Source organism: Ailuropoda melanoleuca, chromosome 7 (genome assembly GCF_002007445.2).
Source record: "Ailuropoda melanoleuca isolate Jingjing chromosome 7, ASM200744v2, whole genome shotgun sequence".
Taxonomy (NCBI): Eukaryota; Metazoa; Chordata; class Mammalia; order Carnivora; family Ursidae; genus Ailuropoda; species Ailuropoda melanoleuca.
Window position 1 is genome coordinate 75,721,304 of NC_048224.1, and position 25,025 is coordinate 75,746,328.

The following is a 25,025-nucleotide window of genomic DNA, read 5'->3' on the forward strand; positions in this document are numbered from 1 at the left end:
CACATTTTAGTCACGTCATGCCTGGGAACTCAACCACCCTTTTGTCCTAGCTCACCTCTGCCTTTTATCTGATTTAGCATTTTTAGCTTCTGCCTTGTTTTGATATTTGTTTTATTTAATTGGGTTACCCCGTTCTGGCCGTTGCAGAACATGCAGGATTCTTCTCCATGTGCTGCTGGCCATAGCACCTGCCGCAGTGACAGCTTCACTTGAGAGAGGCAAAGAATATGTGTGACCACATCCCCTTTGGATCAGGACACATCTTCAGGACGGTGGGGGGCGGGTGCGGGGCGGGGGGAAATGTAATGAGATGTAAATGTTTTCCAGCGGTTTGCAGTAAGGCCATGAAGGAGCGGAATGGCCCAGGCAGCTCATTCCTGGGGGGGTGTCCCCTCTGGACTCAAGGTGACAGGAGCAAGATCTCCTGGAAAAATGGGCCAAGCAGGGTGCTGCTCCCTGGGCTACAGCTTGGAAGCAGCTCTCTGTGAAGAGGCAAGAGAACGAAGGAGAAAGGAGAAAATGGACCCCCACCATTTCTCCACCATCACCAAAAAAGCCTATCAAGAGGGACGTGACAATTCTGGGCACCCCGAAGAGATGCTTTTTTCCAGCCTATGCCCTGATGCGAGCTGCTTTACAAAAGGCAACCACGACTCCCAAGTGTTCTGCTCAGAGGAGTGAAAACAGCCATGAGCACTTGTAAACACAACAATTGGGAGCGGGGATGTTTGCCTGTAATGATTGTTTATGTTGGAAGTTAGCTGCCACGGCAGTTAGACAAATGCTCCCACTTCTGTGGAGATAAAAGGCAAGCATTTGCAATCAGTGAGGAGAGTGTGTTCCTTCTGAGGCTAAATGGCATTATAAAACTTCCTAATTAAGCATATATGCCGATGAGTTTTTAGCATCGTTTCTCCAATTTAACTTTACATACTGGGTGTGCTGTTTACTACAGCATTAACTATAAACATTGTTGTTACTGCCCCCAGCTGGAAAACAGCGCAGTTTATGTGTGGAAGAAAAAAGAGATTATCTCCCATCTGCTCCTGCCCATTATTCAGGGATGTGTCATTTTGTCTGCTGATAGGAACCATCACTAGGATTTTAGTCAAATGGCCTTTTTATACTTGGCTACATTTATTAATTATTGTGTTTACTTGGCATTTTGCTCCCACCCTTACTCCCACAAATTTAGCAACGTAATTTTCTAGAGTTTTCTTTTTGAAGTCAGATGAATTTGGATGTGCCATTTTTGTTAAACATGCACAACTGTAATTAGACATATTTGATTTCCTATTTTTCATTGTAGATCAGCTTTACTCATATGTATTTGGCTACTCTGCCTGAGGTTAGGAGGCCTACAAATAAAAAAAAAAGGGTAGAGCATGGTGTGATTCGATTTATATAAAGTACAAAACCAGACAAAGCTAATTAATGTGGATAGAGTCCCGGTCAGTGTTTACGCCTGGGGCTATGTGACCCTCCTGGAAGGCCCCTGAGGTGTGTGTGTGTGGGGGGGAGGGGATCTCCGCCAGATCTGGGTCCTGCTTACAGGGGCGTGTTCCATTTGTGAGAATTCACTGAGACATGCATTCGTGATATCTGCACCCTTCTGAATGCAGATTATCTTTCAGTAAAAAGTAAAAGAGGGATGGACCATTTTCTACATTAAAACGTCAAAAAGAAGAGTCTGCATAAAGGTAAATCATGATTAACCCCCCAAAAAAGGTTAAAAATAAAACAAAGTTCTTGCTATACCTATCAAGTTATTTTCCTGAAGTAAATAAAAAGGTTGTGTTGCAACTCCTGCATGCCCATCGCTCTGGAAGATACAAACAGGCTTCTGTGTAACACTGATGGTGAAACATTTCTTTGAAGTTTAGGCGTTTTCTTGCTTTAAACACACTTGGAAATTATCATGATTTTAGTATATTGGATAGTTTGTCAAAGAGTGCCTGTTACTGCTTCCTTACCTCCTTTATTTTGAGTGTAGAAATAAAAATTAGGAATAATTATTTGAGGGTTAAAATTATATATTATATATACATGTGTGTATGTGTGTGTGTATGTGTGTATACACACACACACATATAAACACACATATACATTTCTCTTTGTGTAAAATGTAGTAGTCTAATCCATGAGAAAGCATCAGGTAGCCACTACATTACTGCAGATAGGTTCCATCATTTGGGGGAAACAAATACAAAACCATTGGAATTTTTCTTAGCAAACACAAAGATGTGGAGCTTTACCAGGAGATCATTTCAGAAACATTAAGATGGAGGAGAAAAGTTCCCTGGGACTCCTCAGAGTAAATTTTTCAAATCAGCAAAACCCATCCTGCCTGTGGATAACTTAAAGAGACACAAACAATGCCCCTTGAAGGAAATGCCAGGGTAGTTGACTAGAATAGAAAATGATTGGATGGAATTCTTAACCCAGTTAAAAAAAAAAAAATCGATACCTCCCATACACAGTCCCTTTTGTTTCTGCGGATAAGCCAGCTAAGTAGTCTGACAGTTACCAAATATTGAAAAATAAATTCATGCAATAGCTAGTACATAAAGGGATTTCCAGGGGGAGAGAGGTAACAATAAAATGAAAACAAAACGAAACAAAAAGGTGGAGAGTTTGAAAACACAAGCTTACCAACACACACAATGCATTCTATAGCTCATTGTGCTTCGAGGAGCTTCTACTGCTAACGTGTAAATGCATTGTTTCATCCATCTAGTAAGGTCAAGGTTGGGCTTGATGACTTTAAAATGACAGTATATACTTCTATAGAACGTACACTAAGGCACTATTGTTCTTCCATTTGTTACAGGACAGAAGAGCACCAGAAATCATTGTTTTAATTAGCAACATCAGGAAAAGGCTTTGGCATTAAGGCTAAATATACTGTCCTTTTAACTGTAAGGAAAATTGATACTGAGCATGTGCAATGGAAAGAAAGCTGGCAAATGTCAGTGTGAATAATGGGTGAAAAAAAGGAATGAGGGGGTGTGGCATCTCAATCAAGATTAAAATGAAACTGATAAAGCAGCATATGGACTGGGTAACAAATCAAAAGCATGTTTATCCACTGAAGGAACTGGTTAATGGAGACTGCCAGCACGTTGCCATGGAAACACTGACTGTTGAGCTGCACCATCTCATACCTTATCCAATACATTCCTGGTTGTTGGTAGTAGTCCAAAGACCCTGATCTCTTGATGGTAAACCCGTGGTCCAGCTGAGCAGAGAGAAATGGGGGCAACTCAGTGGATCGACATTGTGCTAGAGAATTACGACTCCAGACCAAGCTGTTCTTCATTGGCTACGTACTGAGAGATAGTCACGATGCCTCTTCTGCAGGGTGACTAGCTAAGATCCTAAATCTGCACATTGAAAATAAAAAGGCAAGAAAAGACACTAATCCCTCATGAATATCTCGGAGGCCAATTTGTTAGACTAGATCTAATTTGTCAGACAAGGTTTTGAATGCACATTTAATAACGTCCTCTCAATTTCAAAAGATATAAACACCTCTTCATATGCCATAGAACGGAAAATGCGTTACAATTAAATAAAGCACTGAAATCTCTTTTAGCCACCTAAGAGAAAGCAGATTGGACTCCCTCCTCCCCATCTTACCCCATCAGGCTTAAATTTGAGGGCTTCATACATATGAAATAAAAGATGAAAAGAGCCCTCACAAGTCACAGCAGTTTGGATTTCTTTCTTTAAGAGTTAATCTTCAAAAGCAGAGCTACTCTTAAAGGTGAATCTTAATTACATTTCTGAACTAAAAAGATATAATATAAAACAGTAAGTTTTCTCTCTGAAAATATAGAAAAGGAAAAAGACTTTTCACTGTATATTAAAAATGCATATGTACAGTTAAGTGCTTATGGTTAACAAAAGGTATAATAAATAGAAGACAGGGTAAGTTCTCAAAGTTGTTCATCCTGGAATAAGATGTCAGCCTTTGGCTACCTCGGAAGGAAAGATTCAGTCCCCAAATTGGAAAACAGTTATCATGCTATATGCCCACTCTCCCATTCCGCCCATGAGAGGAGGCAACCTGCACGCTTTTCTTTAGAGAGACGTTCATGAGTGCTTTCAAGTGTGGTACCGGTGCCCTGCTAACAGTTTCTACTTCGGAATTCACAAAGGCATTGCAAAAACATGCTGGGGCACCAGGCGTTCAAACTAAAAACTGCTTGGAGGGTTTGGGGTTCTGATTATAAACTAGGCTATCCCAGTGTTCACAGAACAGCAATGTGAGATTTTAATCCTAAAAAAAAAAAAAATTGCATTTCGTTTCATTTAGAAAAAAAGGAAATCCAAGTCCCCTTGCGGTTAGGGAGTCATATGAAGTCCCGCGCTTCTGTTTCAGTTCACGGACTTGGCTACTTAGTAACTAGTCCTCTGTTGCCATCTACAGGCCAAGTGTCCCATAACAGGACACAGGGGAATGCGCCAGGGCGACAGGCTCCCTGTGTACAACTCAGCTTCCCAGAATCACAATTATTTGCACACTGATTAGTATGGATTTGTTCAATTAGACGGAAATGCTCCATTTGCATGAGCAAAATGCAAAAGAAGAACTTTAAAGCATTAGGAAAATTATCGGTTAAAATAATAAACAGAATTAAATGAGGAAAAATAAATTGGAACTGACATCTTAGTCATCGGTTCTTCATCAAGCTGAGCAAATCTAATAATGTCTCCCTCCCTCCCTCAGCTCCCAAGAAGTCCACCGTTAAAATGTCATCTCTAATTCCATTTTATGTCTATAAATTGCATTTTAATAACCTTTTGTTTCCCTTTCTCCGTTCTGTTTTGTGTGTGTGTGTGTGTGTGTGTGTGGGTGTGTGGGTGTGTGGGTGCGCGCGTGTGTGTTTTAATTCCCAACTACTGGGAAAGGTAGTAAAGGGAGAAAGAAGTCTTTCTGAGAGGCAGAGTGTTGCAGTTATGAGGACAGCAATGGGTTTCCATAATCACGTTGCCCGACCTCAATGTCAGAACACCCTTTCTCCTTTTAGAAGGGCTGGATGATCCCGGCAAGCCTCCAGCTGGTAATTACTCTCCTGGCCAACTTGAGGACCTCTTGCAATCTTAGTATAAAGTTATCATTTGTCCTTTCTTTGGTCTTAATGATGGAGGGGGTGGAAAGCAGAGAAGAAAAAAATGACAACAGGAACAAAAAACACTGAGGTTCGGAACCATGAGCGCTTGCTAAACTATGCTCATGTCATAAATTACATCTGTGACTAGATCCTGTTCGGTATGACAGTATGCTTGCTCTTTTCCCTTTGTCACTCTAGGAAAGAAAAAGTGCCCTGATTCCTTTATAAGCATTGCTGATCTCCAGTGAGGAGTTAGATTTCTAACTAAGAAAGGAGAAGTACCAGTTAAAAACTAAGATTTAATTGTTGATTTCCTGAAAATACAGGCTGATGGACACTACATTCTAAATAGAATTTTTCATTTTAAAGGGTGTATATAATTTCCAAACGATCAGTTCCATAGAGGCAGGTTAAAGTAAAATACATTGGGGCGCCTGGGTGGCACAGCGGTTGAGCGTCTGCCTTCGGCTCAGGGCGTGATCCCAGCGTTCTGAGATCGAGCCCCACATCAGGCTCTTCCACTGGGGGCCTGCTTCTTCCTCTCCCACTCCCTCTGCTTGTGTTCCCTCTCTCGCTGGCTGTCTCTATCTCTGTCAAATAAATAAATAAAATCTTTAAAAAAAAAAAAAACAAAGTAAAATACATTATTTTATAGCCTCTGGGGAGAGCATACATGCCCGTGGGGAAAAAATTGTGTCTGAATGAAATTTATGCTGCAATCAGTTTTTTTCTCTATCTATCAATAGAAGCCATTACAAAATTATATTAATTATAGGAATTTTTCACGTAGGTGAATTAATAATTTTATTGCATTATTAAATTGCAAATGGTGATGACAGAAAGCACCATTTATGAAAGATATTCCTCCTACCTACTGCTTATATTCTGCCTCACAGCAGGATATCATTCTTTTGCAGATAAACCTTAGTTTGAATTGGAATACAGTTGACTCTTGAACAATGAGAGGGTTAAGGATGCTGACCCCCAGCACAGTGGGAAATCCATGTATGAATTTTGACTCCCCCCAAACTTAACTACTATGCCTACTGCTAACCAGAGGAAGCCTACTGATAACATAAACAGTCGATTAACACATATTTTGGGTATGTATTACATACTGTATAAATAAAGTAAGCTGGAGAAAAGAACATGTCATTAAGAAAATCATGAGAGAAAATACACTTACAGTCCTGTATTTATTTATTTTTTAAAAATCCACGTCTACATGGACCTGTGCAGTTCAAACCCGTGTTGTTCAAGGGTCAACTGTATTATTTAATGCCAGGGCTCCTTTCTCTTGTGATGGTCCCCTGAGACTTAGTCTTTGCCCTATAAGAATGGGAAAACTGCTGTGGAGTATAAATTGATTTATCCAATGCTATTCTGAAAGTTAATCACGAAGCCAGCCAAACTGGCCAACTTCTGATCCCCAGCCCCTCCCTGCTGCTGGTGACCTCTCCCAGGTTCTAATGGAGAGTGCGGACATCTATGAGAGAAAAGCATTCTGGAGAGGGCGCATGGCAGGCCAGATTCTCCTGAAACAACCCCTGAAATTTACAGTTGTGCTCTCTTTCATGCTTGAAATACTAGCGATTCTAATTAACATGTGAATCGGGCTTTAGAGTGGACAAGGCACTTTTCCAGATATTTTCCAAATGGTTAATTATTTTTAGTCTGAGTTAAGTTGATAATGTTTTTTACATTTGTAGTGAATAAAGAAGCTTCAATAAGCACACAACTAATGTGTAACTCGGCCCTACACCATCCATTTTACAATTTATGAGTATATTGCTAGTTTGTACAGTTTCCATGGAAACATGTTAGTGATGAACCGAGAAACTGATATGGAATTGTATTCAAAATGGTCCAATCATGATCGTTAAGGGGAACAAAATCCATAGACCTTGATCTTCAAATACTAGTTGGAGTTTTTTTGACATCTATTTAGATAAAGTTTTAATAAACTCAGACGGATTAGGTTTCGGAACTTATCCCGGTTTGATTAAAGTGGATTTCTCCTCAAATCTGTGTTGTCTACCCATTGGAAAATCGCCCTGAAGTTCCTGTCCTTAGTCATTATAAGACTTCCAGAATACTGTGAACAAACCATTATTGAGCAACCAAGGCAAACTTAACGGAAGACTAATTAAAATAAAAGACCAAGAAAAACGAAAACAAAAACAAAATGACGAAGGTGGAAAAGCACCCTTTCTAGCAGCTGTTAAGCCCTCAGCGGGAGCAGGAAAGCAGTCCTTCTCATGGACAAGCGTGCTGGCAGTCCATTCCAAAAGAAAACTGTGGAATCGAACGTTTTGGAATAGACTTGTATCTTGAATGAATGATGAAAACAGAGTATAGAAGGTCTGGTTTAGTTGAGAATCGGCATGAGATTGTTACTTCCCCAAATTACTGACTGATATTAGCTGATAACAAAGAACACTGACCTCTAAAAGACATGAAGGACGATGTACCTCTACATTGACTTTCCTTAGAACAAACTAGAGAGAGGGCAAGAAGAACAACCTGCAATTTTAAACCCTCAGCAGCACTGAGTGGCATCCAAAAGAGTCTGCATTCGACTTAACACCCTGAGTGGGCTCATGAGCCAGTTACTCACTCATAACTCACTGTGGAAAGGGTTCCATCCAAAAACATGGAATGCAAACAGTACAAGAAAGTGTATGCATACATTTGTGCCACCTGCAAATTCTGGAAGCTCCTATCAAATACTTAGTAATCCAGATCTGGGATGGATTGTATCGAATATGTCACTTATTTATCTTTAGTTTATCTGGAGCTCTAGTACAACGGAAAAAGAAAAAGAGAAAGGGAATAAAGCACCCGAAGAAGCAGTAAAACATTCAGTATTGCTCAGGAGCCTAAGGTACTGTTTCGTAGCGTAGACGCTTTTTAAAAATTCGACACTGCTGTGTCTGAGTTTTGTGTTGAGAAAAGAAAAACAGCTCCAGTGATTTCATATGGAATATGCTGTTAAAATTTACATACTCTGAGAAAAGAGGAAATTATTAAAAACTCAAGTAATCTGGGACTTGAATATGTTTACTCTAGAATGTGACACCTGGAAGTATGAGGTTTCGTTATTTCTCTGCCCAATTTAATCTTTGCCTAGAGCTGCTATCAAATTGCATATAGTATATGTTTGCATGTATAGAACAGGAAAAAAAATTCTTTGTGCAGCCACATCAATAAAATGGTAAATGGTAAAAGACTTTCAACGTTAGACACAGAAATTTCTAAGGAGCAAGACGCCATTATTTCTTCGGGTGTTCAGAGCAGCTCAGTTTTACTGTGCAAGCCTTCTAAGCCTTCTGCTATGTCTTGGCTTTCATTTGGGGCTCGTACAAAGATCTACAGTGCTCCGCTCCCTCTCTGCCATGTTGTCTCTCTCAGCTAACCTCTCCCTCCAGGTTCTGGCAAAAGGACACTAGGAACTCTTTTTCTCAGAGTCCCAAAGTTTGCATTGGCACAGAGTCCACTCTGGGGGAGGTTTTCTGCTTTAAAAAAATAAATCATGAAATTAATATACACAGCAAGACACCCTGGAGGTGTTGGATAATGATGTGACTCCTAGGGAAATGTTCAGCAAAAACACATCATATATATAAGCCCCCAACCTCCCCCAGCGCATTAAATGGTCGAGCTGTCTAAAGAAATGACCCATTCTGCTGTCTCTGGGTGGAATCTCCTGAGTAATGCCTGTCTCCTAGGCGGATTGCTTTTAAAAAGTTATAGGTGGATATTTCAGATGCTTACTGCTATGACAGAAACTCCAGCTGCTGTGCTGTTCGGCTTGGGGCCTGTGTTGAAATGCTTCTTTATCTTTCCAGCTACTGACAGCTGATGTTCATTTTCTGGGAGGCCGTCATCCTGGGGAAAAAAAAAGAAAGAAAGAAATGAAAAAAGGAGAAAAAGAAAACAAAAATGAGATAATCGGAAAATGTGGCCACGATCTTCCAGTAACAAGCGGGGATCTTAGAATTCCTAAGATTTTGGAAATCAAGTAACCGATGTCTTTTCAGTACACGTCGTTGTTGGAAGTAGGGCTCTGAAGTCTCGTTCATTTCTACATCTGCTCCGAAATTAATTTGCTGCGTCATCTGACCCCCAGAGTTCTGTCCCTAAATGAAAAGTTATTTCTGTTTTTGGTTTCTAATAAAATTGATTTCAGCCAAGGCTCTAGGGACATACGCCAAAGGGCAAGCTAAATCTGAAAAAACAAACAAACAAAAAATCAATGTAAACATCTTCTTCTTTTTTCCCCTGAATCAAGAGTTTTATCCTCTTAGCCCATCATTCAGACCTCAACACGAGGAAACTGACAGTCCTGGGCTCATGCAAGGGCCCATAAATAAACTCGGTCTGGTTCCACAGCTCCTCAATCGACCATTCTATAATCCCAGACAACCTTCCAGGCAAAAAGTTCTTCCTTAAGTTTTCAATCCTCCTTGTTGCCTTCAAATCATCTGTTATTTTGACTTACTTCGCATTGAGGATCATTTTAATGAAGGCTTCTGCTCTCCACCGGAGCTGTCTATGATGGAAGCTAGACAGATTGCTCCCCTTTGCTAAATACTTTTAGGATAACAATAACCAGAGCCGCAAGTATGTGCCACTGTTGACTAGCTCATGTCGAAAAGCCTGCCCAATCCTTGAAGACAGAGACTGTGTTCTGCTCGCTACAGAGCCCTCGGGTCTCAGCATAGTGCTTTGGCACTATGCTAGATGTTTAAGACATATTTGCAGAATAAATGAATGAAGGGATAGTAAAGTGTTTGTCACTATCTGTTAAAACCAAAATTCTTGGCAAGACTTCAATGCCATTCATCATTTTCCTTCTCTCTTTCCTTTCCATCATGTTGCACGTTATTTCTTGGCTCCACCCAGGAAAATAAATGGCTGCTTCCCTAGCATAACATGCTCGCGCTTCCAAGTAACCTAGTCTTCACTTCTCTCAGGATTTGGCTATTCATGCATTCAGTCACTATGAAGTGTGTGTCTACAGGGGACCAGGCACTGCAGTTAGTTGTGGGGAAAGATGGTGATCAAAAAGGGGTGGGCTTTGCTCTAATGGGCCCTGTGGCCTCTCTTTTCCTTCGAAACATGGGCCCAAATCACCTGTTCCAAAACATTTTTCTACGAAGCATAATTCATTAGAATGATTCTTCTGTAAACTCCTAATGTTTTTTCATTATGTATATTTGTACTCTTTACACTCTTTTTGGTGTTAGGTGATTTCATATATATATATATATATATATATATATAAATAACATATATGCAAAAGTATATAGAGAGTTCAGGGTTTTATATATATATACATATATATACACACACATATATATATATGATATATCATCAATTCTGAACTCTTGCCTTTTTGTATCACATCTTCCACATTTTCTGTGATCTTTAATATGAGCCCTTAGTTCACCACCCTGCTTGGAGTGGATACTCAATTTGTGTTACTCTTGGACTAATTTATTAATGGCTAGAAGAAGGAGCCATTATTATGCTTATTAAGTCACATCTGAAATCAAATCTGGAGGAAGGATGCTTTCCAGTGATTGCAGAGTGAATTCAAAATTTTTTTAAAAATCCGTATCATGAAAAGAGTCAGAAATAAAGTGAGGGTCAATGAGGGTAACAGTGGGATAAGACTTGGGGAGGGAACAGAAACAGGGACATACGAAATACTAACTCTGTCCCAGACTATGACAGGGAAGGCAGGGGGCGGGAGAAAAATGGTCTCTGCCCACCAGAACCTTGCGGGCTAATTGAGAGACAAAGTACGCACACATAATATCAAATAATAAAGGAGATCAACAAGATATGAAAGAGCTGTCATATGGCATGGAGCCTCATGGCTTAGCAAGAAACACGGAAGGAGTTCGGAGGAGAGAGGACCTATTTTCAGTTGTGAACAGAGAGGACTTCACGAGGAATATGGGATCCAGCCTTGTCCTTAATAAGGAGGAGCAACTGACCCTTAGTAAGGAGAGAACCGATGTTTTGGTGTGCAGATGGGAGTGGGTGGGAAACCTCAAGGCCTGTTTGCCCAACAATGAGTTAACCAGTTTATCTCTACTTAAGAGTATGTGGGAGGATAATGATGGAGAAATCTGGAAAAAAAAAAAAAACGAGGAAAAGACTGGCCTCAAAGGACTACCAGAAAGATCCAGAGATAGAAGCCTTAGTCTCCATTAGGAATAAAAACAATGCTTTTTATTAAGAGGGGTGTATGGGTCAGGAGTGTGGAGGACTAACTACTGTTCAGTTACAAAGAATTAGAATTATGCAATCCAGAGCTTTAAACACAAGGGTGAAATGCTTTTTTAATCGTGGATGAAACAGCAGGCCTCTGGAATTTGGGGAGTATTTAAACATTTGACAAGGGATGAAATGATATGCCTTTCCTGACAGTCTTCCAAGTATTAGTGTCATGTATCTGGCATAGGTTGGGGCTCTGCCTGAGGAAAAGGGGGCAGCCTGATACAGGGGTTCCCCTTTGGGCCTCACCCCCAAGATTATACTTGTATGTGGAATCATCTCTTAATAGAGCTCCAGGCTGGCTCAGGCAAAGTGATTTGTATGATTTTTAGATTATCAACAAATGTGAAGAACATAATTGAAAAGTGAGTTGAAGGAAGGTTTTTCTCTTTAGGACAACACCACTTTGAGCATGTTTGCTATCTAAGGATCGGAAGCTTCTGGAAAGGAAGAGATGGAAGACTCGAGACAGGGTCTAATCAGAGTGAGGGGCAGAGATGGAAGGGAAAGGAAGCTGTTTGCCCCGGGGAGGTGCAGGTTTACCTGAGGCACGATGAAGTAAGGAGAGAAAGGGTGAGGCCCGAGTTTGAAAGTGGAGGGGAGCAAAGATAAAAGAGAAAGGCAGGGAGAGGAAGGTGACACAGGTGTAAACTGCTATGTGGCCCTGGGCAAGTGATTTACACATACCACATACAAGCCCCTTAAGTCTCAGATTACCCTCTATGATGATATGCATTATTAGGACCATTCCGAAGATAAGCAGACTGAGGCTCAGCAAGGTTAAGTAATTTGCTCAAGGTCATACAGCTAGAAAGCGGTTGAGTCAGGATTGAACCAGGTCTGAAAGTTCTTTCCCTAACACCACATTGCATCCATCCAGAGCACTCATTAGCATGGCATTGGTTACCAAGGGGCTCCCTAAAAGTTAAATGGTAGGATTTGAGGAGTCCTCTTTCCCATGATGAAAGTAGCACGATGGTAAGGAGAAAGAAGGATTAAATGAGAGACTGAAAAAACCAGAGACAATCCGGACAGGCCTTAGTGGAGCCTGGGAAGCATTTGCATGGAGGGCAGTAAAAGGGATGCTGAGCACATCAGGCGGCCCAGTGGAAGGCAGTTGACTTTTACGTCAAGGAGAGACTGGATGTCCACTAATCTGGGATGTGGCAATGTGACCTTCTCCGGCCGGCTCTCAAATCCTCTGTGGAGCCTGCAGCAGCAGAAGGCCTGGCTGACACAGGATGATATGAAGTTGCATTGGGTCGCAGCGTGGTCCTGGGATCCACACAGACTGAACAGGCTCAATGCAAACAGAGAGAGAACAAATAGGATTCCATAGGAGCAGCCCCTTCCTGACTTACTGAGGGCGACTCATCCCGGGCTGCACCACCATCTCCTCACTTCCCCACCAGGGGCGCCATCTTAGCCAGAACTGTCCTTTACCTGGCTTTTCTTCCCCCTGGCAGTTCCTGAGCTAAGAGTTCGCTTTCTCACCGCCCTCAGAATGGACTTTGTTATTATTTCCCAGCTCTGTCCTGGTCCTGATCTCCTGTCAAGACTTTTAGCAACTCTTTTAGATGTTGGGTCCTGAGGGTTCAGACCTCGAGCTTTAAATTCTAGTGAAGGTTTCAGCTTCCCTTGGGTTATTAGTTCATGTTGAAGCACTGAAAGTCCTGCAACAACCCTCACAAGTTGTCAGAGATGCTTCTGACTTCATAAATCTTAAAACGTTTCAGGGTTTTGTTTTGTTTTGTTTTGTTTTCCCAATGAAATAAGGTATCTCAGAGAAGGTAGAGAGGGTGTGCGTGCCCGCACGAGCATGCGCACACACAGGCGCGCCTCACAGCATCTAGAAGTCTGCGTAGTTTCTATATCAATTTGGAAGGCTTTGAGCATAATTGGATTAAAAGACATAAACAACTGGCTTTGCAGGGATCTAATCTGTACCTGAGGCATACAGATTGATGATGGAGATTTAGCTAACTTACTGTCTTGCATCAATAAAATAAATAGGGCCGTTAAAAACATACATTTTTATATATACATCTTTATCACCATTATTCTGAATAGATTGCGTGCCAAAAATGTGCTACGAATTTTCTAAACGTGACAAACCTGGCAGTACATTACAAATAGTTACAGTATTATTACCATACGTTCTGGTATGTAGTTTCTGGGAGTAGTTTCTGAAGTTTGACATGGGCTGGTTGTGGTTTTAGGTTAGTGGTTTTTGATTTAGAAATTCCCGTCCACCACTTGGCAGAGCATTGCAACTGACAAGAACAAAATTAGTTTGCAAAATGGAAAATGAACTCTCACAGCTGTCTGAAGGAGACCTAGCCTCCTGGTCTCCATTTCTCCAGCGGATGTTGGGGAGCAGCTGTGGGGAGGGGGTGTGGGGGTTTGCATGTGAAGTCACTCAATGGAGTGAATTCCCCTCTTTCCTCAGGGAAACCGTTCCAGGGGTCATGCTTGAGAAAACCCTCCTCCCCTCATGGATTTTTGTTTTCGAGTCATGGATCTGATTTGCAGTGGATTCGTTACCAGACTCTATTATTAATAATATCTGTGAATTTATGAGAAGTACGGCAGTCTTGAGAAGTTTACTACCAGAATATCCTGATTTAGTTTTAAATAATCTCTCAAGTACATTAGAGGACTCTTCAATAGCAGCTCCATTTCGCATCCCCGGGTTTGGCCTCTTGACTCTTGCTAATGGTCTCCAGCTGTTTGGCGCCCAGGACCTTTGACTCTGTTCAGCTTGGGCCGGTGCATCCTCCGTGTCTACACCTCACACTGCACCGGGGGAGCAAACGTGAAGTAAATTAAGATCTAGCTCAGAGAAGGGAGAGGGTAAGATGCCCAAATGGAAAGTGGAATTCCATGTCATCATTTCTAATTTATGAATATCAATAGGTGGTTTTATTTATTATTACAGTATCAGTGGGGGTTCTCTTAATGTCTAACAAATTCTGCCAGCACAAGATGAATGGATATACATTTTTGTGTGGGGAGAGCTGCTTTTAGTTAGCACGGGATACCTCGGTAGATTATTCTGGCTCTTATTTTTTTATTTTTTTCTTCTTCCTCTCTTTATTCTTTCCAAACATCTTGGCTTAGTAATATTTTATTTATTTATTTATACTATTTTTTTAAAAAGAGTTGGTAGGTGAGATAAATGAAGTAAAATAAAATTTAAAGGCCAGGAAGGTGACAGGAAGTCTTGAATTGGCTAAATACCTACACTTGACTTATTTAAACCCATTCTTTCCACCAGGACAGAGGTTCTCAAACTTGGATTCACAGTATAATCCCCTGTGAGCTCTTAAAATTCCTGATGCCGGCCCAGATGCCAGCACAGACCAATTCAATCAGAATCTCTAGAGGCAAAATCCAGGCATTGGACCTGGTGCTAGAAACTCCACTAAGCTTTATGCTAGATACTTCTCTGAGGCTCAGTTTTCTCATCAGTAAAATCAGGAAAATAATTGGAGGTAAAACATAAACTCATAGAACTGTAGCATTGAGATGGACCTTTACCCTAGTATCGGGAGAATAACATGGGATAAAGTAGGTCAACACTTTGAAAATAAAAATGCCATAATAGTAAGACATCTGGAATATTACAATGGTGATAATTTAATCCTATTTACAAATAAGAATTTGGGGGGGACATGTCAGTTATGTTTATGAACTTATCACTAACCTATCTTTTCTATCAATCTTTCCCCTTTTGGGGAAAGTGACCCAACCTTCTCCCCAGTCCCTGAAATAATCAAGATGCATTAATGCCTATTTCAGTCTCCTCATGCCTAAATCCTATCGTTCTCCACTAGATAAGCACTAAGGTAGATAAACTTCAGCCAGGACAATCCCTGTCGGTATTCTGTAGTCACAGTAAAGGGAACAGCTGTGATATTAAAGAAGAAAACAGAGCGGATAATGCACACATTATCTATGTGGAGCTGGGGGTACACCAATGGAATTTGGAGGGGGGAGGACGAGAAGGTTCTCCTTCTTAATCAAATTTCTCATACACCAACATCCATCACAATTTACATTCCCCAAATATGTATCAAGTATCTACACAGTACTAGTGTTTAAAGACTCTAGTCTCAGACCCTACAAGGAAGTGAAATGACTGTCCCAAGGTTACAACAGGAGGGTGAGCTGGTGCTCCTTCCGGAAGCTCACATTCCTCTCCTAGACACCTGGCTGCACATCGATGCTGCCTTTGCCCATCAGGTTTGCTAGAATAATCCACCAAGAGGCCTTGCTCATGATTCTTTCGATAACAGAGCAGAGGCCCAGAACGCCAAGGAGCACAGTGGGATTCCCACCCGGAGTGAATGAAAAAATGAGCCTAGAGTAAGGTTAAAACAAGTGACTTTGGCTGACTAGATTTTCCGATTCTATTGCTCTACGCTCTGTTTCGTAAGAGACTGACTTTTCAATTCCAAGGGCACCAAGTGAAAAGGTCACTGTATAAGCAACAGAGAAAATTAGGACAAATGAGAGGACAGGAAATGCTTTCTGACGACCTCCTCAGGGCTCAGATAATTATTATTACCTCTTTCCCCCTGAGGTAGAGTCCTCTGCGGTGGTCAGATATAATTTGATCACCAAATGCAAAACGTCTTGTTAAATGGACTTCCGTTTAAATGTCTAATTTATTTTTTTTGATTTCTTGGTTGTTCATTTGTTGCACTTGGAGATCTCGACAAACATTAAATGCTGGTTGTGAAAGCTTATATGCGGTTTTTCATTTGCATTTTTGGGACAAAAATCCCTTTTCTGATTTAGTTACTACATAAATACAAATCAAAAGTTAAGCAATCATTTCATACATTTCGGGGTTTTTTAGGTTTTATTTTTAAGTTTCTGCTAACATCAATATTTTTTTCCCTCAGAATCTAAGATCTGTTAGAATGATAGAAAGGGTACTTTTTAAATCTCCTAGTTAATTCCTTAAATGTTATCCTTGCTTTTAGGAAATCTCAGAGGGAAAACTAAAATGACAGCAGAAGTCCTCGTTTTAGAGGGAGTGGGGGAGCCTAATTATCAGCAAAGTGGGACCATGTGTAAAAATGTGTACAAAGCAGGTTGAGGAAGCAGAAGGTTACCGCTGAGACATGTCCATGCTCCTTTAGGAAAAGGAGCAACCTAGTTTTTCAAAGGTAACAGCCAAAAGTCTTCCTAATTTTGTTTCTTTGTCCCATGGAGTTGGGATATATACGGATATAGGGTCATTCGGTTTGGAATCAGGGTAAGGCTGTTTCCAATTGCGTTCTGCCCCCCGAATATATAGACAAATCTGCTCACATCCACAAAGTTACCTTACAACAAGGATGCATATCCTGGTGGAGCCGCCCCTGCTGGGCATCTCCTTCCCAGCCTCCTCCAGGCTGGAGCTCCGGCTCCTCCCCTTCTAGGACATCCTTTACAACACTGCTCTACCCACCCAGAGGCTGGCACCGCCGCCCCCCCCTCCCCAGGTCTATGACTGTCTGGTTGTATCAGAGCTTCCAGAGGGCGGGCCTGGCAGGCAGCGGTCCTCAGATGAAAATGTATTTAAAAACATAAAATGGCTATTTGCAGTCTATGAAATCTCTTTCCTCTTTGGCTCTTTGTGAGCCTTCAAAGGCCACGTTTCAAATTCTGATTTTCTAGGGGCGCCTGGGTGGCTCAGTCCTTAAGCGTCTGCCTACGGCTCAGGGCATGATCCCAGGGTTCTGGGATCGAGGCCCACATCAGGCTCTTCTGCTGGGAGCCTGCTTCTTCCTCTCCCACTCCCCCTGCTTGTGTTCCCTCTCTCGCTGGCTGTCTCTCTCTCTGTCGAATGAATAAATAAAATCTTAAAAAAAAAATTCTGATTTTCTGGCTTATTCTGTGTGGTCATAGTCCCACTGTTTCTAGTGCTATCATGCAATTTGACAATTTGTTGATCATGGGCTTCTAATTAGCACGTAGATCAATCAGAACCAACGGCTGCCACCAAGAAAGGCTGTAGCTGGCCCGTGCCTCTCCCCCCTGCACAGATAAGGGAGAGGTGCCATGACCTAGATAAGTTCCTTTGAAGATGTTGCTAACTTGTATGAACAATCGTTATAATGATATGATGTACAAATGCATTCTTTTGCGACAGTCACGGTGCTGTCATGTATAACAAAGGACGGGTGGATAGATTGTGGTGCATAGGACTTTCAAGCAAATGGGCTTGGAGTGAGGAGACCTGGCTGCAAATTCTGGCCCAGTCATAAACTTTGCTACTGCAGGCAAGTCACTTGCCATAGCCTGTTTCCTCATCTGTAAAATGGGTACAAGAATACCCACTTTGCCTATCTCACTGGTTTATTATTAGGCTTACCCAAGATGCTTCCTAACTTTTCCCACTTCATAGAAAAGGATAACTTTTGTTTAGCACCTTGGGGTAAAAGCAAAGGTTTTGAGGCTGGAGGTGATTACGTCTGTACTCTAGCTGCCCTGCCTGACTATGCCAAGGGCTGAGGTGATTGATATCTTTACACACTTGTACACCAATTGGGAAGCTCTGCTTTATGAAAATATTTAAAATAAACCTTAGCCGTAAATCTATACACACATTCACCATTCATAAATATTCTCCTGTTTTAAATCTCCACACATAAAGTGCTAGAATAGAGCTACCCTACGACCCAGCAATCACACTACTGGGTATTTACCCCAAAGATAGAAATGTAGTGATCCGAAGGGGCACCTGCACCCCAATATTTATAACAGCAATGTCCACAATAGCCAAACTATGGAAAGAGCCCAGATGTCCATCAACAGATGAGTGGATAAAGAAGATGTGGTGTGTATACATACAATGGAATATTACACTGCCAAAAAATGAAATCTTGCCATTTGCAACGATGTGGATGAAACTAGAGGGTATTATGCTGAGAGAAATAAGTCAATCAGAGAAAGACAACTATCATAGGATCTCACTGATATGTGGAATTTGAGAAACAAGGCAGAGGATCAAAGTGGAAGAGAGGAAAAAAAAAAAACAAGATGAAATCAGAGTGGGAGACAATCCATAAGAGACTCTTAATCTCAGGAAACAAAACTGAGGGTTGCGGGAGGGGAGGGGGGTGGAGGGATGGGGTGGCTGGGTGATGGACATCGGGGAGGGTATGTGTTGTGGTGAGCGCTGGGTGTTGTGTAAGACTGATGAATCAAAGACCTGTATCCCTGAAACAAATAATACATGATATGTTAATAATAATTTTAAAAAAAGAAAAAAAAAACAAAAATAAAATAAAGTGGTAGAACTCAGCCTATGGCCATCACATAGCAGAGCATGAACAAGACCCCAAGCTCTTGTCCCCTCGGATGTAGTCTGTCTCAACACTGTGCTTTCAATCATACCTTACCCTTATAATTAGTGATTTGGGGGGGGAAATACTTGACTCATCACTATGGTGGTAATTTAGAGAAGTGGGACATTTTGTTGCCTTCAACTCATAGCCAGACCACTCGAAGCAGTAGAAAGGTTGGCAAAACTTCTATCAATGCGCTAACCATGTTAACTTGTTCTGTTTGTGTTCATGTCCATCTCTCCATGCAAATGTCTGTCTTCTACTCTGGAGGGAAGAACATTAAACTAAGGTACGGAGCTTCTCTGTGTCCATGAGGGTTATGGTAGTATCTAGATTATACAGTTGTTGGGAAGAACACGATTGGTTCATGTATATGTGAGGTGCTTAAAAGAGTCCTGGGCGGACTTTGTAAGTGAAGCACTCCATGCATATTTATTACATAAGATTCAAAACAAACCTTGTCAATCTGTTGTAGAGAGATATAGGGACAAACTAGAACAACTGTGCTCTGGAGAATTCTTTCATAAAGATGTATCATTAGACTCTAGTACGCAAATAGCAGCAGCAGCATCTGGGAGCTTTTAGAAATTCAGAGCCTCACATCTAAGACATTAGAACCTGCATTTTAACAAGATCCCCAGGTGACTCGTGAGCGCATTCGAGATTGAGAAGTGCTGCAACTTCAAGGCTTATGTGGAGACCCTTGGGTCGATTGTATTTTTGGTAGGAATCATGCAAAAGCAGGACTGACTCAGAAAATCGGCTCTTATTGCTGTATTCAGAATGTAGGTTGGGGGCGGGGGCTGGCGACCACGTGCGTGCACCTCCCCAGTCAGAAGGCAGCCCCATGTGAATCGAATGAAAGGCTCTGTGCAAGGGAGCATGAGAGCACACATCAGCACGGATCCATCAGAGGAGCAAGTCTGAGATCCCGGCACTGTTCCGGCATGTTTGCGGGGGAGGAACAAATCCGAACACAACACTTTACAAAGGAGGTGATATCATTAAGAAATGTGCAGTTTTAGAAAGAACATTCGGAGTACGTGTAGGGAAAGGAGGAAGTCACTTACATTCACCCAGGGGTGCTCCAGGACCTGCACAGCTGAAAATCGCTGATCGACATCGACCAACAGCATCATGGTGATGAGCTCCTGTGGAAGGGAATGTTTGATTCCATTTGTCTCATTTTTATGCAAAACTCTGAGCATTTTCATATGTGGAAGTTCTCTTTTAGTTTGGAAAAGCTCTAAATTTTAAATATATCAACTCAATTTATGTGGAGCCATCTAACACCTATAGAAGTTAAAGGTGAATAACTAGAATTACAAATATATGGCTCATAGTTGAGAGAAAAAAATGAAATGAAGATTAGAATACATTTCATTAAAGTGCATTTAGTAGAGAAGAAATAAATTATACAAGTTAAAGAATTAATATTCCGTCTAGAATTTCGCGCTTTAATGGCAGATTTCTAAGTTAGTTTAATATAGAAATCTGTTAACATTGCTTCAAGAATTTCCACATCAATCAATACCAATAAAATGGGACTATTAAGAGGCAAATGATTTAATGGTTCTGAAATTAATGAGACTTCCTCATGCGTTCAAAATGATCTGGACCAGGAAAGCACAGCTTGGGTTTTAATGATGAGTCTGTCACACATTTTGTCCACTCGGATTAGAAGTTCCCATGAAACAAAATGGTTAGATATGTGTTATCCAGTTCCTTACATTCATGGGGTCTGAGTACCACTCTGTGATGGGGATGATTTATTTCCACTGATGTAGAGATTCTATCTTAAAGTTCTCATTATGTTCTTTTCCTGCTTCAGGCTCCTTTGTGCAAGAAGGCCTTCATTCACTTTCCCACATGGGCCAGGGCTTATTAAAGCAACTATTTGGTGTGATGCCCTTTGCCAGGTGGCATGGGGGTGCGGGAGAAGGTCCTATCTGTTAATGACTTTGAGCTCTCTTGTTATGAGTGACAGCACTGAGAGGTAGATAGGGTCCTGAAGAGATTGCTCACAGGCAAAAATACCTCTACCCCCACAGAAAAATTCAGGTTTTAAATTGAAATCACACTCAGGACACAGAAAAAGGAAAGGCATATACACTGAATAATCAAAAGTCAATTATTTCTCAATATCAGTTTTTCAAAAATTTAAGTCAATGCTTGGAGACATAAGTTTAAGGAATCAGTTAAAAAGTTTTCTTTTTTTATCTCAAGTTCTACCAATGTCTCCATGTAACATTTTTATAGTTTTCTTAGCGGTTGATCTTATTCATTCAATTTAATTATGTTAAGCTCTAGTTATATACTGGTCACTACATAGGCACTGATGATACAGCAATAAACAAAATACACAAAGATCCTTGTCGTGATGAAATTTGTGTTCTAGTGGGGGAAAATCAGAAAACAAATGACATAAGATATATCCACCTATCTAGAAAGGTAGACAGACAGAGAAAGGTAGTTAGACGGTATACCAGAAGGACATGTGGGTTTAAGTGCTACAGAGAAAAATAAAGCAGATGAGGAAGATAAGGTGAGCTAGGTAGATTAAAGAGCTGCAATTGAAAACAGGGTGTCCTGGGAAAGCTTCCCTGAGAGGATGAAACTGAGTCGAGACCCAAAAGAGGTAAAGTCATAAGCTATGTTGAAATCTAAGGAGGCCTAGTGTGGGTCAGGTGTAGCAAGAGGCTATAGCAATGTAATTGGAGTGACAACAGGGAGCAATGAAGCCAGGGAAACAGAGGCACTTAATAAGTTGGGATGGCTACAAACAGTTGACTTGATGACCATGAACTCTTGGAAAACCTGGTAGTTATAACCACAATGGACAGAAATTGTATTTACAACATCATTAGGTCTCTTTGCACAAAATGAGTCAAAATCAATAATTGCATTAAGACACACAGACTCTCAGGAAAAGGAAAGGCACTGGAAACCCACCTTTGCCGAATCAGAAACATTATCCCAGTATGGAGAGGGGAAGTCCACTTGCCCCATCAAAATCTGATCGAAAAGCACCTCCTGGTCATCACCGCTTCTGTTTAGATGAACCACAACAAGGAAAAAACACAGCACTAGAATGTCAACCCGGGATATGTCTCTTCACTTTTATGCATTTGAGTCCTTCCTTTCCCCATACATGTTTAAAATGTGGGTTTTTAAGCCATTCAAAATGTCAGTATGGAACTGTTTCGGACAATTAGGAAAGAATGAGTTTTTAAATTATATGAGGAAGATTTATGGAAGGCATGTAAATGAGTAGGTACAACACAGGAAAAATAACAGGCACTGAAAGTGAAGTTCTTATGTTCCTTTCCTGCTTCGGGCTCTTTGTGCAAGAAGGCAGAATGGATTACTCAGAGAATACAGAAATGCTTTGTCAGAGCTGAATAAAAGATGGCCGCCCATACCCGCGGAAGGGAGGGAAGCCGCACAGCAGGATGTACGTGATTACACCAGCCGCCCAGATGTCCACCTTGAGGCCATATCTGCAAAAGTAAGTGACATTAGAGTTAGCAAAAGTCAGGCCAGGACAAATGACAGGCCATTGGCAAAATAGAGGACTCTACTATTCTAAACCAAAACCAAACTAAACAAAATTAAAAAACCCAACAACAAACACTAAACTAAAACCCCCCAGCCAAACAGAATTCAAGGAAAAGATAATAAAAGAGAGAGAGAGAGAGATATGAATAAAAATCGAAGCAAAAGATGCCTAGGATCATATCCAAGTATCAGTAAGTGAGAGTTTACATCAAAAAGGTTTATTGTAGTCATAACAATTTTAAGATAGGGATGGACCCTTGAAACTATCTAAGTCCCCCATATTAGAAAAAATAATTACATATAGGACATTTTCCAATTTGTAAAGTGCTGACCTACGTTATCTTATGCTGTTTTTCCAAACACTCTTTACATTACACAGGGTAAGTATTATTGCCTGTTTTATAGAGGAGAAAACCAAGGATCAGAGGGGTAAATAGTTTTGCTCAAGATCACACAGTCAGTGGCAGCACAGCTGGGTTCCAACCAGGGTCTCCAAGAACCCAACTCAATCCTCTTTCTCCTCCCCGGGCCCCTCCCTCCCGGCAGGCTGTCAGAGTACTCACGGTAGAAAACTAGAAACCCTCGCTATACCTGAGGCAGCATGCTCTGAGGGAAGTTAGGCAAGGTCACAGATGTGGGCTCCCAACTCGCTCAAATTTGATGAATAAAAAAGGCTTCATTACCCCACATCCCACCTTAGGGATTTTCCGATTGGCATTCCCTTCTCATCTACTCTGTTCCTCTGCCTTTTTGGTCAATGGTCAAGCAGTAAAACTATCTCTGACGGCTCACAGGGGAGGATACAACTTAGACCCTTAGGTGTGGGTGGGTACCCCTCATTGAGGGGGAAAAGTAGGGCTGTCTCCCCTTGCCGCACCACCCTTCCCCAATCCTTTTGTATGAGGCTAATGCTTCAGAACTTCGCCTATGATCCCTGGTAAGATTCACACAGCCCTGAGTTCAAATGCTGACTCAATCACCATCTAGTCATGAGCTTCCATGATACCCAACCATCGCAGCGAGATCATTCATGTGGAAAATGGGATTCACACCATCTACTGGAAGAGTTAAGAACCAAGTAAAGGAGCTTAAGGCCTGGCAGAGAGTAAGTCCTTAGTAAGTGTTAGGCCACCCACCTTCTCCCCTCATTCTAGAGATTTTCGTTCATCTGATACTGCTGCACACAGAAACCAGAAAATTCCCAGTGGCTCTCCAATGCCTAAGGGTGTTTGTACTGCACAGATAATCAATGGACCGCCAAGAGAGCCCAAATGAGACTGGGACAGGAGAATAAGGACAGCTGGGAGAAATAACCACAGGAGACTGTAATCATCGCACACAGCAGCGTCTGTTTCTTCTATCCAAAAGGGAGTTAATTACCATCGCTATATGTTTCTCTGTTAGTCCGAACATTTTTTACTCTGGGGTTAATAACTGCTGTTCTACCTTTAACAAAGGCCACATGGAAGCCTTGAACAAGATTGCCGTTAATTGGCAACTTGATTGGGGAAACAGAGAAAATGGCTCTCGCTTTAAAGTTAAAAAAAAAAAAGAGTTGAAAGAAATCTGATTGCTAAATCTGTCTGGATGGGACAGAGCTGTTTTCTCCTATTCTTGAAGCAGACTAGCTCTTTGGCAAGCACAACACTCCAATAAACCACGGGAAGCATTTACCCAGTTTCCGCGATGATTTCCGGAGCCACGTATGTCGGGGTGCCACAGACTGTGTACAGGGGGCCGTCTACAATGGTGGCCAGCCCAAAGTCACCCAGCTTCAGCGATTTGCTGCCATCTTGGTGTTCGTACACCTAAAGTAAAAGAAAAGAGTGAAATCACCTTACAACCAAAAGTTCGAAAGCTCTTTCTTGAAGGAACGAGGGGCACTGCCATTTAAATTTAAGGTATTTATCATAAAGTGAAAAAAAAGGCAATTATGCAACAATATACGCACAAGAATATCTTTTTTTAAATTACTGCAGAATTGGAAACAGGGTGAACAGCCAGCGAACGGAAATTCAATAATGAATGACAGAATGTTGATACAGTGGGAAGTTACATGACCATCAACGTGGTGATGTGGGTTTCTGGCTATTGAAATAAATTATTTGGGAGAAGTAAGGACAGATTTCAGACTGGTTTGCATAAACTGAAAAAAATACATGCAAAGAACGATGTCTGAAAGAACACAGTGTTAGTATGTCTGTCTCCGGGTGGTAGGATTATGGGAGATTTCTTTTTCTTTGCTTATCTGTATTTAATGTTTTCTACAATTAAAACTGGTTTGTGTAATACAATGAAATAGAGAAAGTCTCTAGTGCAGTACCTCCAATTTATGAAAATAATTACCTTTCTGTGCATATGTAAGAAGCTTTAAAAATACAGGTCTTTAGTAATTGAACAAAAAAATCTACACATATATTACAATACTTTATTTTCAGTGGCCCACATTTCCAACAAAATCTATTTACATTTTTTTTATTAATAATTGAAAGGGATATTAACATTTCATTTCACCTGTGGCAATTTGGAAAGATTTATCAGGTGCAGAGTCAGCATTCCATCCAGGTTTCCTTATTAATGCAGTAAAAGTCTCTAGTCTTTCACCCAACAAATCAAGAAAAGGATGCATGTGACCATAGGCAAGTATTTATACCGCTTTAATTCCAGCCCATGATCAAACCGAAGGGGTCTGCTCTTAGGAGTATCCCGAACAATTTCT

General features: G+C 41.2%; 1 protein-coding gene across 4 annotated transcripts in view; it reads right to left on the bottom strand.

The window, feature by feature from the left end:
* DCLK1 (doublecortin like kinase 1) overlaps positions 1–25,025 on the bottom strand; it is a 333,743-nt gene that overhangs the window by 15,679 nt on the left and 293,039 nt on the right. For 2 of the 4 annotated variants that reach the window (XM_034665069.1, XM_011230146.3), the window contains 6 exons: positions 23,981–24,114; positions 22,171–22,248; positions 21,701–21,797; positions 19,819–19,899; positions 8,892–9,005; positions 3,165–3,238 (listed from right to left, as the gene is read on the bottom strand). In XM_034665069.1, the coding sequence (XP_034520960.1) occupies positions 3,165–3,238; positions 8,892–9,005; positions 19,819–19,899; positions 21,701–21,797; positions 22,171–22,248; positions 23,981–24,114 (578 nt within the window). The remainder of the gene's footprint in view (positions 1–3,164; positions 3,239–8,891; positions 9,006–19,818; positions 19,900–21,700; positions 21,798–22,170; positions 22,249–23,980; positions 24,115–25,025) is intronic. The other 2 variants (XM_034665067.1, XM_034665068.1) reach the window with 1 other exon arrangement.